General features: G+C 38.8%; 1 protein-coding gene across 1 annotated transcript in view; it reads left to right on the forward strand.

Annotated features, from left to right (window-relative positions):
* PTPN14 (protein tyrosine phosphatase non-receptor type 14) overlaps positions 1 to 18,244 on the forward strand; it is a 70,523-nt gene that overhangs the window by 3,083 nt on the left and 49,196 nt on the right. The window contains exon 2 of the mRNA XM_003203853.4: positions 4,927 to 5,096. Coding sequence (XP_003203901.1) covers positions 4,927 to 5,096 — 170 coding nt within the window. The remainder of the gene's footprint in view (positions 1 to 4,926; positions 5,097 to 18,244) is intronic.

Raw genomic sequence — 18,244 nt, forward strand, 5'->3', positions numbered from 1 at the left:
GAGGCTTCATGAATTCTCCAAAATGAAGCAAAAGACTTCTGTACAAGTAAAGAAAACCAAACTTTATTAAATCCCATGTGCACAGAACAGCTAACATCCTGTTTCAAGTCTCCATGCAGTCCCAAGTGAAAATGTCTGTTCTTTTAAAAATAAGTGTTCAATACCTTCATTTGTTCTTATCTTTAAATAGATCCCAGGTGTACCCCAACATTTACCTTAGTGCTAGGAATGTTTCTCTCGAGCTGTTTTTTAGAAACAAACAAACAAACAAAAAACCTGTTTGAAGCTTCTGCCAGAAAGCAAAACTGTTTATATTGTTGCAAAGAACTGTCAATCATTACACCACGCACAACTGAAAAACAGTATCTAATGGATTATGCATATTTCTGTTTGATCTCTGGGGAATGCAGCTCACTCCCTGACTGAGTCAGGGTTCAAGAATAGGTCAGTAGAAAGTGTAGCCATGTAACTACTGTAAAATCTGTTTTTATCCCTTTCAGCAAAGTTCTTGATGAAGCATCAGTCCATGTAGCTGAACAGTTACCAGTCCCAGTGAACTGAGCTCATAAGCTTAACATTATGTAAAAATGAACAAGAAGACGGAGGAGGAAGGGCAAAGAGGAGGAGGATGAAGTCAGAAGCATCCTCTTATAATTTTGCACAGATCTGCATAGATTATAAAAAGTTTTTTTAAGTACAATAGCATTTTCCCTTCAAGTGAGACTAAGTGATCTTACTTGAAATAGCAAATTAATCTGTACAACTTTGTTGTGAGATTTCATGTCTGTTTCTTCCTGCTGTTCTCTTCATTAACTTTAAAAAATGAGTTTACAGAACTTAGGATGTTTTGGTAGTATTTTGTATTGTTTTGTGGAAGTTTTATTTTGAGGGGAAGTGGGATCAGCAAAGGGTGTTGGGCGAGGTTCTTTCTAACCAAACTTACTTACTAAAGCTGAACTCCATAGTGGTACCTCCGGCACTGCGGTGTTCCAAAAGCCAGCCAAAGAAAGAGTGGCGAGCTGCTCTACAGGGGTGGCAATTTTCTGCTTTTCTTTTTCTTTCTTTTTTTCCTAGAAGATGCTCTCCTTCCTTGTTGGATACTACTGGATGCTCAGCATCCAATTTGCCTCCACAGTTGACTTGGTTGGACTTTTCTCTGCAACCCTGCTAGGGCTTAGTTCAGGCAGTGCTTAGATCAGAGACCTTCTAGGAACAGCTGGCTGAGTGAGAGCCCCAGGACAGCAGAGCTTAATGCTTTCACCCGGAGGAGCTGGAACACTGCCTCTTCCCTGAGGATAAATATTTAGTTGGCCACTTAACCAGATGCTTTAATAAACACTGAGCCTGTCTCTCTGGATTCTTGTGAGTGAGATTTGCTGGTTTAGTGAGTGCATGTAGTCTGATGGTGTTGACAATTCTGCTGGTTTTGCCTGACAAAAAGACAAGCGTAGCTCTGGGCTTAGGACTATGGCTAAGTCCAAGTATAAAATGACTGCATCATTGTCTGACCCAGCAGGAAAAACATCTCCTTTCTTTTTTCTGTTTTTTTTTTTTAAAGAAACTATTCACACAGTTTCTGTGTCCAGTTTTTTGTATTACCATGTTTCAAAGATTACCTTTTCACTTAGTGCACTTGGGATTCACAGATTCATACCACAGCATCTGCATGGGTACCTTGTACCACTGATGAAGTGATGCCTAATGAAGTGATAGGCAAGGATAATACCCATGCCTTGAGAAAAAACTCTTCCAAAGTCTTTTCAGATAGGGCTCTTCATTCATTTCTGGATTAGACAGACCAAAAGCACCAGCAACTGGAGCTCTTTGTATGTGTATGTGTATGCATATGTTTAGTGTTAAAAAAGTTTATCTTTGCCCATCTGCCAATCCTGACTAGAAGATGTATTTTTTTTTTTATTTTCTATGCCACTTTGCTGATCTTACTTGCTAGAGCAACCTGTGTTAATTTGGGGCCTGCCACGAGTAGGTGTAGATATCTTTTTTTTCCATGAAAACTGGAAAGCCAATGGTTTACTTTTTAGATGGACAAGTAGACCAGCTTCTGCAACTTGCCAGCTGCTTATAGATGAAAAGGTTCTTTTTTTTTTTTCATTCTACCATCTAACCTGTGATTTCTCTGTGTTGTAAAAATGCTCTGTAGGCTAGAGTGTATGGCAGCACTTACTCAGATTCGGTAAGGCCTTCTGTACTATCATGTGACAGGTCATAGTGTGCTGAACTTGGAAGTTCAGCTATTTCAAGTCCCATGTTCCTTTGTTCCTGATCAGAACTACTGATGTTTCTTGGGTAGAAGCTCTTCAGGCATTTGTGGTAGTGGTTATGGAAGTCCTTCTGCATGGAGAGTTGTTAGAAAATTCTAACATTTTCAAGAAGTAAAATTCCTGGCTACTGGAAGCCAGTAATACTTAGATAACTGTGTTGGTCTTCTCTTCCAAGGGCATGCATTTGTGACTCAGTCTCCATTCTGCAGTTCTTGTGTTTTGTCTGCAGTTGCTTGATCCTTTCCAGGCTGCTTTCCAGGAAGAATGGTCATCTTTTGGCGCTGTGAAATGCATGCTTCCCAAGGGATAGTCTGCTGTATCTGCTCTACTCCAGAAGCTTAAAGGCAGCATTCTCTTCATATTGCTTAGAAGTGATTCAGATTGTATTATTTTTCCCTTTTTTCTTTCCTGGATTTGGTACTTGAAGAGACTTCTACTGTAACAAAATTAAATTTTAGTTACTCGTTGCCCAACTGTTCAATAGGCAATATGCTCATTCAAGCTGTTTAATTCTAATACCCTCAATCCCTTGAATAATTATTTTAGACTTCAGACTGCAAGTCGTCTTAGTTGAAGGTTTACTTTAATATAATTCCTATCACATTGAGCTGGTCAAAAAGAACTTCTTAATTCAGTGATGACTCTGGAGAGAGAATAGGCATCTACCAGTTAATTAGTTAATGAATTTTTGTTTTAAGGTTACCCTATGGAAGATGCTGACTTGTTTGGATTTTTTTGTCTCCTGGATTGACTGACTTTAAATTCCAGAAGGAAATACTGCCCTGATTTTCTTCAAAAAGAAACCAGCTTGCTATGCTGTACCCAACCTACTGTTAAAGGGAAAGAACTAGGCAGTGTACAAGGCGTACTGCAGATTTGACAGACTTAACTGAGGAATCAAGTTGAATTAGTTACCTTTGCTCAATCTGGACATTCCGGGGAATTATATGAATGATATGGATATGGACTATGTGAACAGTGAGACCCTAAAGTAAATACACCTATACTACTGTTCAGCATTTTTGCATATGATTTTCTTGCATGTTTATCAGCTATAAAAAGATTAGAGCAATGTTGCTTAAGCTGCTTTGTTGTAATTTCTAAGTATTTTAAAGTTTCAGTATTGCATTAGTTGTGTGTGTCTTGGATGCTAAGTCATGGTAGATGCAGTGTTTTTTAGAGAAGTATCCTTTCTGTTTCTGATGTGAAACAGACTTGTAATGACTGCTTTTGCAAAATGTCACGTTGTAATTTGTCTCTATTTTTGATAACGGATTTTTGAAAATGAGAGTATCTGGAAAATTTGGTTGGAGAAATCTTGATGGTTGATTTCTAGGCCAAACTTTTGGAATGTATTAAAAGTAATTTCAAATGAACACTTTACAAAACAGGAAATAAGGTGTTTTTTTTTTCTTACCCTTTCTCCAGTATTTTTATTTAAGAGGTGGTGCTGTGTATAAAAGCTTGTGACTGCCTGTGGAAGGATTGTTGTCCATTTAAGCTGTAACAACAAAATAAGTATTTTATTTCACTTAGGGTTAATCTAAACTAATGAAAGGGATGGCTTATTTCCTTCAATAAACACAAATGCTTTTTTTACTCCTTCGGACCTGTAGTTGTAGCACTAAGTGTTAATTGTAACATGCATTTATGGAAAGTACTGGCACAGTGCGTAGACGGTTTGGGGGCTTTTTGATAGAACCTTTCATGATGAATCAGACATGCCTTCAGCTTCTTACTACCAGTTTATAGAATTTAAAGCTCTATTTCTGAACACTGCTCTTTGTCAATTACTTGGGACGTATGGCAACAATTGAGACTGATGCACTGTATGAAATAGCTGAAGCTTTAAACATGGTTACTTTTCAAGAGCCTAGAGGAAACAACTTGTCTTATGCAGTACTTACTTGCACATCATAAAACTTTGCGAATGATTTTTATTTTAGAAAGCGAATATTATGTACAGTGTATCAGGAAAATGGTTCTGGCTTTGGTAAATACATGTTGGCAAATGTGTGTAGGTCTCTCCAGTATCTTTATTGAAAAGGTGGTGCTGTGTGCAAAGTATTATGACTGCCTGCAGAAGGATTGTCCAGTTAAGTTAAGCTGCAACAACAAAATAAGCATTTCATTTGTTTTAGGGTTAATCTGAACTAATGGAAGTTACTTGAAAGTTTGCATTGAATAGGAAGAGTTGGAAGGGTTGCCTTGTTCTTTTCTTTGCAATGGGTGTGATCTCATGAAGCCTCTGCGCTTTAAGACTTAATTTTTGCTGTCTGTTCACAAGGTACAGGTGTAAGCATGTCAAATAATAAAATTGAACCAGACATTTTCTGTAAATCAGTAAGTTATCTATGCCATAATCTCAGACAGAACCCCTTAGTGTATTTGGAGAGGTAAGAGGGTTGATAGTACTGTATGAAGTACATTATACTGCAGTGTTAATTTGTCTTCAAGGCTGTTCTAAAAATCACAGAATGACAGTAAAAAAACAAACAAGAAAGAAAACATCTCTTGTTTTTTATATATGGAAATGGAAGATTTGACACAGTGCATCTGTTCTTGTTTGCATTGGTGTCATTGGTTTTTGGTGTGTGGTCTAGCTGAAAAGGATAAACTGACACTATTTTGTTTCTTTATCTAGACACACTACTTTGGCCTTTGGTTTCTTAGCAAGAGCCAGCAAGCCCGCTGGGTTGAACTGGAAAAGCCTCTGAAGAAGCAGCTGGACAAATTTGCCAATGAGCCTTTGCTTTTCTTCGGGGTAATGTTCTATGTGCCCAGCGTTTCCAGACTGCAACAGGAGGTAACAAGGTATGTGAATTCCCTCTGTTTACACTTCTGTGTGATAGCTGTGAGGGAATGGACAATTACTGTGTTTCTGACATTCAGCATTCACTCAGGAATCACCTGGTTCTTTCCTTTCCTGCCTGCTGCCCAAAAGGGGAAAGGCAAGATAAATCGTCACTGTTACATCTATTTGGGGAAAAAAAAGATTGCAATATTGGTGAATGATTGATTATACATGGCCAACTGCAGAAACAAAAAAGGACTGATAAATACATATTTAAAAATCTGAAATAAATTTTGAAAGAGACTACCGTGACAATACTCCTTTACCCTTCTACTGATTAGAAGAAAGCTATATACAGATGACTTTTACATGCAGTTTCAGTTTATTATTCTTACATCTGTGTTTCGCTGAAAGTGAACTTTGGTTTCTGTCTGGATTTTGCCCATCCCATTCCCGATCTTTCTCCTTATAGTTCACAAAAGGATTAAAATTGTTAGAGGGTATTAGTCCTTTAATTATGATCAGGGTGCACCTTTGCAAACAACTTCTATGGGAATTGCTCTCTTACTCAGAGCCCTGTGCTGCATTTCTAACAATACAGCTTTTTTGAGGGGCTGCCCTTGTAAACCACATCACTGTGTTTTGTTCACATCTGTGTTGTAATTTAAAAAAAAAAAAAAAAAGCCCACCTCACCCAAAAAGGGATGGGCTTATTTTCTTTTTAGCCAAAATTATTTAATTTATCTGGTTTAGAGCATGGTTGCATCAGCACAGCTGTTGTAAGGTCAAGACTGGAATAAGTAGATGAGAGGTACAGGCTGGCAGAAGCTTCCTGTGCTAGCCTTGATACTGCGGATGTGAAATTCTCCATAAGGGCATAATATCTAAAAGTTGTGTAAGAGTAGTTGAGAAACAGTAGATTAAATCTAGGTGTGCAAGATATGAAGTGTTCTGAGGGTTTGCATATGGTATATTTTAAAGGATCTTAAGATTGAACGTAGGAACTAATTTGGGTAGGATGCAAAAGATGTGATTTTTTTAAACGACAGCTGTCAAGCAGTGTCATGACTGTTTATGCAGAATTCTTGTCAAACAGGGAGTTGAAAGCCTCAAGAAAAGAAATCTTACTTCCCTGTGAATAGACTTGAAACTAAACATTGACACTTGTCTGTATCTGTGTATTCCTGTCTTGTGTGCTTTGGAAGAAGGAAGCTTCAAAATATTTCCTTCAGAATTAATTAATGTGCAGTCAGAATGTCTGATTATTTTTTTTTTCTTTCTGTTGCTCGTGTTTGTTGGCCTAATCCTAGCCTACTTGTGTGAATGGAAGAACTGTAGGTACTTGGATGCTATTGCCTATTTAAGATGCAGCCTGCAGTGCTGATTGCTCATTCTTATCTCACCTGTGGAGGTATATTTGCTCATTTTGCCCAGGTTGGTAATAACAAAACATTTCAATGACAATTGAATCTCGCAGAACTCTCAATTTGAGCAGCTGCTGATTTTTTTTTTTTTCCTTTCTGATGTGATTGGTAATGTATGCTGTAGAGACTTCTAAGTGTCTCACATTATTATTTTTTTAATCTCTACATCAAAACTAGCAGATTAGTAATGGATCTCAGAAGTAGAGTAGCTTGTAAGATCAGTTTTTTTTGTCTTCTGAAGCAGAATCTCTTCTGTGAGGGCGATGTAAAGGCGGGAAACCTTCAACTGTGCAATTCTAATTAGATTCAGTAAATTTTAGGTTCAAAGCATTTAGTGGTGAATACATGGAGAACTCCTTTGAAACAAATGCCAGAGGAAGGCTTAGTCTGAAGTCTGATTAGATGGACAAATAGGGCTGTTTTTTACGGGTTTTTTTTGTTTTGTTTTTAATTTGATTATACTTGGTAAACTGATTAAACATTTGTTTTGAAACTGAGTATATATGCATTTGGGGTTAGGCTTGATTGTGACTGGTTGACTGAGATGTTTTACTCCACTTCTGATTTGTAGCTTTATAGACTATGGCTTGATAGCTGGTTATGAGAGATTTGTCCCAGGTTTAATATTCTGCCAGTGACCTTGTGCAGTTGTTGAATAGAGAGGAAATGATCCAAGGCTTTTAGGTTTTGCCAAGAGAACTGCACAAGCAGAGCTCCTCTCACAGTGGTCAGGAGCTTTTTGTGGTTTTGCTGATAACTTGCTATATATCACAAGCCAAATGTGTGATGCAGAAATGAAGGTAACACTGGTCTGACCACTGTGTCCCCCAGTGGCGGAGATGCAATGAATACCTGGCCATATGTGACATGCTGGGAGAGGAATTTACTAGTAATCTAATAAGCAGTCAGTACTATCCTTCTGAAATACAGTGTGAGAATGTCAGCTGACATGCTGAAGCGAAACACAAGTAGCACTGCTAATCACAGAGTGGCTGAGTTTGGAAGAAATCTCTTGAGCTCATCCTGCCCAACCCATATGCTCAGAGCTGGGTCAGCTGGAGGACGTTGCTTAGGGCTAGGCTCCATTGAATTTTGAGTAACTTCATGGAAGGAGACCCCACAAATTTTCTGGAAAACCTGTTCCAATTTTCCATCACCCTCACAATAAAAGAATGTAGGTTTTTGTCTTTTTTCTTTTTTTTTAATGTTTAGGTGGACTTGTTTGTATCTTAGTTTGTGCCCAGGTGATTTCATTGTTTCAAAAGTGTGGATAGGTAGGGAGTGAGAGAGTGGGTGAATATTCCCCAGGTTGCCTGCTGAGGACCTTCAGAGCAGGTGTCCATCACATAACCACAGCACAGCCACGGCTCAGTGTGGGATGCCTTATGTTAGGCCATAAGAGATATTTGTGATGTGAGAGAATAGGGCTTGTGGGGTCCTTGGGAAGGAAAGAGAAAACACGAGTCTGCCAGTCAAACTCTGAGACCTATGAGAAAAGATGAGGCAAAGAGTACTCAGAGGGTCACAGTTCGTTTTAGTAGATCAGATCTGACTCAATGGTGTGCTTATAAATGTGACACGTGCTTAAAGATGCACATACCAGTTGTGTGGGGTTGTTTGTTTGTTTGTTTTTTCCTACTCCGAAAAAGTGAAATAGAGCACTGGAACAGGGTAAGAAGAAGGAATAGGATACAGTCACTCTTATTTGGCTAATGATATTTGAGTGCAAATGGTGAGGCTTTTCGAAACAGCTGTGTTTCCTGACCTGCGATGGAAATTCCCTGCAGGTATCCAAAGGAAATGTACAAGAAACAACCACCTGTTTCTTCTATCTTCCTGGTAAAAATAATTAAATAAACATTGTTGCTGTGCATTTCTCTCAGTGTCATAGTGTTGTACTCTTGATGTTTTGCATTCTCCTTTACAGAGCTTTTTTCGACTCCACTCCTCCTTTTTTCCTACTCTCTGCTCTTTCTGTTTTGACTTGTGTTGAGACTCTTGCTTGTATGTAACTTCTGATCTTAGTACTGTCTCATCTGAGATCCCAGTCACTCCAGCATCACTTCTGCCTTTAGTCCCAGAATCTCACATGCACCCAGTCCCAGAGACATCTTCCAATGGGAATTATGAATTATAGCCTCATGATCATTTCCTATGGTATCAGTAAAAGTTTGGCCATTTTGTAATTACTATAATTTGAAAAAATATAGAAGTTTTTTTTAAAAAGCAGATGAGATGAATTTAAAAAGCTCTTTAGTCTTGATGGAAGCTACAGCAGATGCCATTTGGGTGGGAGTATGGGAGCTGGCACATTAGCAAAAGGAATTTTTCGTAGAAAGCTCTATGGGCTACTTAGATAACCTCTTTTTAGTCATCCAGCTGTTCTCAGAGTGAATAGCCATTGCAGGTGGAGATGCTGCACATGCTTTTGGCATATTTAAGGCACCTGGGATTTGCATACTATCTGATATAAAGCAGTCTTTGTGATGCCTTGTGGAGTAGATGTTTGCATAGATTAGAAATATAAATCTGCCTTTTATTTTCTGCTAGATCCTCAGAGGGGAGGCATCCTTTCAACCATTTTTTTTTTTTTTAAAGTCTTTGTACAGTGTCTAGAGTAAACAAACGTGCTCTTGTTCCAAAAACAGAGAACCCACACACTCTTATGGCTTTCTGAAAATGTGGGTGCAGTGCTGCTTTCTGTATCAGTATCAGACGATCCATGTCCAGTTATGGTGGGTTATCTTTTTTCCTTACATTTCCAAGGGAAAACTGAAATCACATTTTAGTTCACACAGCATCTCTTTCTTCACACATGATAGTGCTTGTTGCCTCCTGTGAAAGGATGGATGTGTGCTATGGTCTGTGTGTTTTTCTGTTTTGGAAGAAGCTTCCAGTCTCATAGCTAGTAATGTCTGTGCAAATGAGGTTTGCACTGCTGCAGATTGGAGCGTGCTGCTGCAAAAAGGAAGCAGTGACATGGATGAGTAGGATACCCATGGTACTGTGTGTGATAGTTAGGTTTGATTTGTCTGTGTAGGAAGAGAATCCTGCAGAATGTATGTTGTGCTGCATTGGGTGCTTGCCCTGACTTCAGCTCTGGGCTCTGCATTGTTCCCAAAGAGCCTGCTACACAGCTTTTCAGTGAAAGAAAGCCCTGAATATTTGGAAGGAGATGCCTGCACCTGTGTAGAAATGTTTGCAGTTGGAGAATTGGAGTCTGTAGCTGCCAGGCCTGTTTTTTGGAGGGTCTGTGGAAAATCAGCCTTAAACTTATCCTCCTTTAACTAAATAAATGTCTATTTTGTCTTGTTTTATCATCTTAGTTCACTTTTCACCATTTCTAGCTGTTTGCTTTTTTTTTCTCGTGTTTATCTTTTAAGGAAATATTTTTTCACAGTCCCCCACCTTTATCTTTCTGCAGCTGCTCAGTTACGACTTTGAAAACAAGTATTTTCTAAGACATATATAACTACAGACCTTTATGACTGTGTGAGTTTTTACATCACTGCAGGATGAAACAGAGAGGAAAATATGTGGTTTGTGACCACTTTTTATTTCCAGGGGAAAATGACTCTGGCAAATCCATTTTCATTTTTTAATTGAACACTGGACTTCTTTTCCTTCCTTTCCTCTTCAGAGTTCACTCTGCCTCTGTTCAAAAAAAAAATCCTCAAATGTTTCACCTACTTGAGCTTCTATTTATGTGACTTTTTTTGAACAAACAAATGCTGCACATCTTCTTATGTTGCTAACTTTTAATACAAGTGCAGTCAGATGGGTTTTTGCACCGGTTGATGCTATTTTTAAATGGTGCTTTTAATTGCCTGTTAAGGTTGGATAACACATCCTCGTGTGCCTGTCTGGTTTTATGGCAAGCTTGGTGATGTGGAACGCTTTTGACTGCTAGGGTTATGAAGTATATTAAACTGCTTTTCTTTCCACGCTTGGTCACACCTCTAGCTTGTGGCAGTCTGGGAAGTCTCTCTGTGTACCTCCCTGTTCACAGTAGTTGATTTAGCACTGTGGTGACTCCATTGTCTGAAATAAGTATTTTTGTATATCACGATGTGTCAGAAAAAAACAGCACAATGTGTACCATACAGTTTGTTTGGGACAGCCCTGACTTTGCTTTCCTGAAGAGATGAGCTGGGATGGGTAGTGTGGCCCATTTGTTCATACACCTCTGGTAGACCCTTAGGATTTAAAAAAAAAATTAATATAAAAAATATATATAAAAAATATATATATAAATATATATTTTATATATATATATATGTATACACACACAGAGAGAGAGAGAGAGAGAGAGAGTAATATCCTACAGGATGACAGTATAGAGGTGTGTGATTAAGTTGGATGGATAGGCAAATGAGTGAGAAGTGGGAGTGTGGACTATTTAAGAACAAAGGCCAGAGAAACGGTCTTTTGCACCTGGAGAGTTAAATCTGAGTTTAACAATTCAGTGTTAATGCTGTAACTACTTTTAAAGTTTGGTTTTCAAACAGAGGAAGCCATGCTGCTTTGCCCAAATTTTTCTCTTCCAAAAAATACTTGTTGCTTCAAGTTAATAGCGCACTTTATCCATTCATGGTTTAAGAGTATGGTTGCTCTGTTAAGAAGACAGTGTCCAGGAGCAGGCTGTGTAGCTGCCAGAGAAGCAAATACAAGCAATTTCCATCGCCCTCTTTTCTAGGAAATGTCCTAATTCCTGTGCAGGTGCTGATCAGCTGTGCCAGGCTTATGGGGCAGTTCTGGTCACATCACATGGGACATGACACGTAGACCTTACTTGGCACAATAAAGTGCTTTGTGGCCTGCCCAGAGAGAAAGAGGAGGCACCTCATCACCTCACAGAGGGCTGTGCACTTCAACACAGATATGATACTAATGATCAGAACCGTTTTGTGTTTTTACCATCGCATAAGCCAGTATAAGTTTCTTCTGATAGCATTTCCAGCTCTATCATTCTATATGCTGACAGTGTACCTGTGTATTTTTGTTTTAGAGCTATCAATGGAATGTCATTTTGAATTATCTTAATGAATTAAGATGATAATCACCATACAGAGTAGTATGGTATACTATGGTATAAGAAGGACCTAAAACTATTAGAGAACATCCAAAGAAGGGCTGTGAGGATGGTGAAGGACATAGAGGGCGAGACATGAGCACTGGCTGAAATCCTTTGCTTAGTTCAGCGCAGAGCAGAGGAGCTGAGGGGAGGCCTGATGGCGGCTGCAGCTCCTCACAGGGAGCGGAGGGACAGCGCTGAGCTCTGCTCTCTGTGACAGCGACAAGGCCCGAGGGAAGGGCATGGAGCTGTGTCAGGGGAGGGGCAGTGAGGGTTGAGGACAGGTGCTGCACCAGAGGGCGGTGGGCATGGAATGGACTGCCCAAGGCAGTGAGCAGAGGAGGCAAGGCCCCGAGCTACAGGAGTTCAAGAAGCGTTTGGACAGCACTCTCAGACACCGAGTTTGAATGTTGGGTGGTGCTGTGTGGAAGCTTGGAGATGAACGTGACGATCCTTGTTGTGCCTTTCCAACTCGGGGTATTCTGTTTGTGTTGACAGCAGCCCTCATCCATCTCAGCTTCTGGTTGGAGAGCTCATGCAGCCAGATGTGCTGCTTTTCAACTGCTTGCAGGCTGGATGAGTCGTAAGAGCCCTGGTTGGCCACCCAGGCTTAGGCAGTCTGGAACATTTCCATTTTGGTGCTCCTTTGATGGTTTTATTGTTTTAATTATTGGACTTTTTAAATATTAGTGGCTACTGTAGCATAAAAAAACACACATTAGGCTTGTAGTAAACTTTGTAAACAACCTGATACTTAATAAGCCTTAATTATGTTTTTGTAGGACAACAGCAACAAATAATGTGCAGTGCTTGCTTCTCTTCTTGCATTCATATCGTTATGTGTTGTTTTGCTTTTCGGTAATATTCTTGTTTGAGGGGATTTGGGGTTTTTCTTTTGGCTTTGTATTTTAGTGAATGTTTAACGTCTAACATAAAAAATAAGATTCAACATTAATTCCCTGTTTATAAAATAATTTGCTGAGGAGGGCAAACCCTTCTCCCTGCTGACTTTCTTCAGTGAATGGGGAGCTTGTTCTCTGTATGTTGATTATTGAAAGCTGAGCTCTTTGTGCCAGATATTTTAAGAAGCTGTTGATGCTTAGATCTAATCTATTACATTATATGGTGCTTTTAGACCAGAAAGTGAATGTGTTTTCATGTCTGTGGTTGTGCAGTACATATGTAGCAATTCTAAAAAAGCATTGCATAACTATAAATACAGTTTTGGATACTTCAGCTTGCATTTTTGCTTTAGTGTGTTCTGAAGGCAGTGGCTGTGATGGTTAGAAATGTTGTAACAGGAATATCTTGGTATTAGACAGTATCATATTTTCATCTGATCATGAGGAAATAATACTTATTTTATGTTCTTGGGCTTAGTCACGTATTCTTACATATCTCTCCCATGATGGAAACTGTTTGTATTAAATTTCAATAGATCTGACACTGTTAAAGTACTCTAGGCTATTTATTGGGCCACTTAAATGACAGCAAATAATATTTGAGTGTCTAATTCTTAAATGACAGCATTTACAGATTGTTGGAGCTTCCTCATTGGTCTAGTGTAGACCAGCTTGAATTCACCCATGCCAGTTGGGGTGGTGGAAGTATTCACACAGCTTGCACTGAATGCTGGGCAGTTCTTGCTGAAGAATGAGGAATGTGAATAGCTTTTACCATAGTTGGGAACTAGAAATTATTTAGACTTTAGGAAGAAATTCTGCACTTACATAGAATGATGTATAATTTTATTGTCAATACTTGTAATTTTTGAGTTTGTTTGGATTTTTCCTTAAAATTTACAGGTCTTGAAATTATGTTAGTGTATATGAATTTCATTTAGGGATTCCTTTACGCGTTCAAAACTCAAATTAGCTCTGTAATGCAGCAAGGAAGTGAAGACATGAGAGGTATGACTCCAAGTATTCTATAGCTTTCAATAAACAAAAGGAAAAGCATATCTAGATGTGTCACTTTTAAATAATGGCATGCCTTTGAGGGGGTTCATTCACAGCCCCTGAAACTTGACAGAACTTCATTTGTAAATTCTTTTTTACTTAAATTTGTGCTCTTCTCCTTGGCTTGAATTGTTATCTTTCTTCGTATTTGGCTTTTCCCTGGTAGATCTTCCACACATACATAAGAAATTCGTAGCTGTATTGTTAACAGTGTACCTATTTTGTGTGTATGCTTGTGGAAAACTTGAAAGTCTGTTTGTAAGATCTGAATGTGTCTGCTGTTCTCATTTTGTGCTTATAGCAGGCTATTTCAAACACTGCTAAAATATGATTTTTACATCTTGCTATAATCTACAGTGAAAAACCTCAGGAAAACTGCAACTAATTTTCTTTTTGAAATTGTGAAGTGAAAAATTGAATCTTGCTTTCTTTGACTCTTATGGATAGTAACCTTCTACTTACATAACTGGAGGATTTGAAAAGTTGAGTTTAGCAAGGTTGCCAAGCTAGATTTACTCACATGTGAAGCACTTGACAAGCAAACTCCAGCTAGGTATTAGCTCTCAAGAGCTATGTCAGATTTAAGATGTAGAGGTATGGGCAAACAAAAAGCCAATTTTATTAGAGTTTCATTTCTAAACAGAAATAATGTTCCACAGATTTGAAATTCAAGTGTAATGTTTTTTAATAGACAAAAGCACACCTTCATCTCCATGATGGATGTGGGATTCATTCCGTCTGAACCAAAGGCCAAGAAGTTTCTGTAAAATTTAGTGAAAAAGCTTCTGCTGTAGTCATTGTTGGAATGACTCTTAACAGGGTGATGATTTTTGATCTGTTCTATTCCCTGAAGGTTGTGTTTCTCACATTCATTAAAACAGATAAATACAACTGTAAAAGCAAGTAGGGTTGGGGAGGGGAGCTTATGTCCTGTAACACAGAATTGCTCCTTTAGGCTTTTACTTTTTGCATTATAGGAAGAGGAGAAGTGATTTGAAGTAATTTGTCACTGAATTTGAGTGACGCTCTCTACGTATGTGTGCTGAGAGAACTTTTTTAAACCTAGAGTTTCTTTTTTAGAAACCTTTTTTTTTCTCCTTGTTTCATTTACCACTGCCATCAGGAAAAGCACTGAGAAGAAATAAAACTGATTGATATGATTTCCTTATATCTTTAGAAATAAAATAGCAACAAAGGCAGGATAAATGTCGTTCCTTGGCTTTGCTATGCAGAGGTTACGAGAGTTAAAGATGTCTGAGGACAGTGTTGTTTTCAAATGGAAAGGCTTCAGGAAAACACACAGCATTTCAGGTCCTGTTATATTGTCTTTTCAGTGTTTTCATTCTCAAACTACATCCAAGGGCTTGATTCTGAGTTGCTAGGTGTTCTTAGTCATGTCTGCCATTGGTACTGGCTGCAGCAAGCATATTTAGGGCCTGGAAGCAATAGGCAAGAGGATGCAGTTCAGTGTTGTGGGTGTGTCGTTATGTTACATCAGTGTAAATGTCTTACATACAGGCATTCATCTGAACTGGCATTTAGCACAAGACAGAGGACGTGGTAAAAGCAAGAATTAATTAGCTAGTCAAAAAATAGTATATATTTTAATTCACTTTTATGAAAGTAAACAAGCCGGTGGAGTTCTAGAATCAAGCAAGTGACATGCTGGTACTAGAACTGTTTCCTTTTGCTTCCTTAATGGTGGAGAAGAAAGAGAAAATGAAGTTCTTATTGCTCATAAAGTAGAAGAACATTTGCATGAAATGAAACAGCTTTAAAATAAAGGCCAAATGATACATGGTTACTTATTAAAAAGGACAGCTTATCATCCATTTCACTTGTGATTGCCCTACCAAGGCCCTGCACAGCTTTTCAGAGCCTGGTTCTGACCTCTGCGTTAATGACATACGCATAATATCATCTCCCAGAAAAGAATGGCTTGTTTTTAACCAATTTGTCATTGCTGGTCAGAAGACGGGAATGTGTTAGTTCAATGAATAGCTGTTGTTAATTTCTCAGTTGCAGCTTACAGTGAGAATCTTCAGAGTTATGCTGAGAATGGCTGGGATATCCACTGTAATGGAGCAATTTTGCTTCTCCCCCTTGAAGAAAAAGAAAAGTAAGAGGGATTCTATTTAATCCTTTGTTTTATGAGAGATTGGATAGGAGAAGTGGAAAAATGGAAAACACTTGTCATCCCCAGATACTTGAGTCAGGGATGTGCCCATAAGCCTTTATGTATGTCCTCAAATAAAGATGAAAGGAAACATCGTCTTCTAATCCATGAACTGTGCAGTTCACTGCCTTTGTCATTTAAACTATTGGAAAGTGTGTGAGTGCCTTTTTCCCCCTTAAGGTGTGGTAGCAATGCATATCATTGTGAAATGGGTCTGCCCATTCATTAAGTAGCACAGTACACACAGTGCATATCATAGTGTACCTTACAGGATGGTGTGCTGCTTTTGACTTGTTTTCCAGGGTAGCTTAAGGCACCAGTTTAGACAGAGGAACGTGTTACCTAGACTGGGGCTAATATCCCTATTTTCTCTTTCTACATGCTGCAGTAGCAGTGAGTAGTACTCTCTTTAGTGGAGTGCAGACTGCTGGAGGATGTTGCATGTGAGTCTCTGTGATGCAGACTGGTCCTTTTGTAGTCATGCATCTTCTCTTGATGAGCCTCAGGAGTAAAGGTTGCTCCAGACTTCCTGTGTAATCAGTGGGAAGAAAAGGGCATTTCCAGAGCGTGATTCAGGATTCCTCTGCTATGGATCGCTTTCCTCAGGTGATTCATCCTTTCTCTGCTGCTTGTGTCAAAAAGGGAACTGTGGCTCACTGGTCTTCTGTGGAGCCTCAGGTAGATGTCTGAAATTTGACTACAGCGTCAGAAGGAGTCATTTGGGCCAGCAGCTTCGAGCAGACAGACCTTTGCTTTTGATTGGGGTTATTTTTTAAATTCAAGACTTCTGTAGGCATTGGAAATCTTGGTGACAGTAGTGTTGCAAGTCTTCAGTCAAATTTATTGAATTTGATGGCCATCCTACAGGCTGGAACAAACATTATGTTCCTTCCCTATTGTTGAGATGCAACGTGTTTGAAGCTGAATAGCTTTAATATTTTTTTTCCCTTACTGGCAGAGCAGAAAGCTGAAAGCTGCAATTGGATGTCAGTACAATCCTGAAGTCTCTGAGTGTGTTTAAAAGAAGCATTTGTGTGGAGGCCCTTGTGCAGCTGAAAATCTCAAAAAGAATTTGGCAGAAGTTTTGGTGTCAGAAGATGGCACATTCCTGTACAGTGAAATGTTTACTGGTTCCCTGTTTTATCTTCGGCAGCTGCTTTTGCATTTGATATCTTCAGCTGTTTTGAAGCTTTTACAAAGAATAATTATTCGTTTCATGAAATGAATCTACTTTACCCACCCAACTGGGCAATGATTCATACTTCTTTGGCAACATTGCCCATTGTTATCAGAGCTGCGTTTGCTTTTGCAAGGTTGCGTCTACTCCTGTTAGAGGGAAGTTCTAACATCTTCTTGGGCCATAATTTTATTGCATGGTTTGCTGATGTGCAGAGTGACTGTTCAACTATTCCTGTGAAAACCCTGTAGTCATCAGTCTTTGGGAAACAGCCTGAGTTTTCGTGTTTTCTGCAAACTTTAGATGCTTCAGTAATGATTTCACAGGAATGATCTACTGTACTGTAGGCCCAGCACATAGGTGGCAACTTCATTATTTCTCATTTCACTGTTTTCTTATTACTGGAGATGTATAAAAATGTAATGAGTGAACTGGATTTTAGCTCCATACAAAGGAAAATATATTGTATTTATATACCTAAATATAGTAGAGCTTTATTTGAATGTTGAGACAGGAATACCACCTGAAGGTTTTATTAATTTTTGCTGTTATTTGTTTGAGTTCCATAAATACACAAAGTTTCCCTCCAGACTAGCAGAGCCTTTAAAGGCTTTTTTGTGTGTGTCTAGAGGATTATTTAGAGTTATGCTTGTACTTAAACTGATTTTTAAAAAACTTATCTATTTATTTCCAGTACTGTAGAATATGAACATGAACTAGAGTACACACATGTTTAGTTAACTCACCACATTTTTTTTTGCGTGATATTCTAACCTGCTTGGCCATTAACCTGGCTGGCTACCAGGAGAATTTTCAAACTGTTGACTCATATTGCTTCCACATGCAACTTAAACCACCTTTTCCCACAGTGGAGACAGCTTGAAGGTTAGCTGCGTATATTCTTCAGGGTAGAGAACTGCATATTTTGAACTGAGTCAACACATGTGAGTAAAGGAAATAAATCGAAGCTATTATTCACTAATGTGTATACTCACATGTGTATAATCTCATTTTTGCTGAAATTTTGCTGGGTTTCAAAATAGGAAAAAAACGAGGGCTTTTTTTGTGTGTGTGCTCTGTTTCCTCAAGAGGATCCTGTGTGGAAATGGAGGAGACTGTGTTCATAAGGAGGTGAGGGTGGAGGCAGCAGTTTTTAGACAAGTAAACAAAACAAAAACTGTAAAGTACTGTGGGTTGTGCTTTGTTGTTTTGTTTTTTCTTTTTCTTACAGACTGCACAAAAAAGCTGAAGTTTAGCATGAGTTGATTTTTCTCGTAGGCTTTGATAATCACTCTAGCTGTGGAGCCAATTGATGGAGAAGAGATCTGGGTTTAGTTCCAGTGTTACCACTGTTAGGGA

Source organism: Meleagris gallopavo, chromosome 2, assembly GCF_000146605.3.
Source record: "Meleagris gallopavo isolate NT-WF06-2002-E0010 breed Aviagen turkey brand Nicholas breeding stock chromosome 2, Turkey_5.1, whole genome shotgun sequence".
Lineage (NCBI taxonomy): Eukaryota > Metazoa > Chordata > Aves > Galliformes > Phasianidae > Meleagris > Meleagris gallopavo.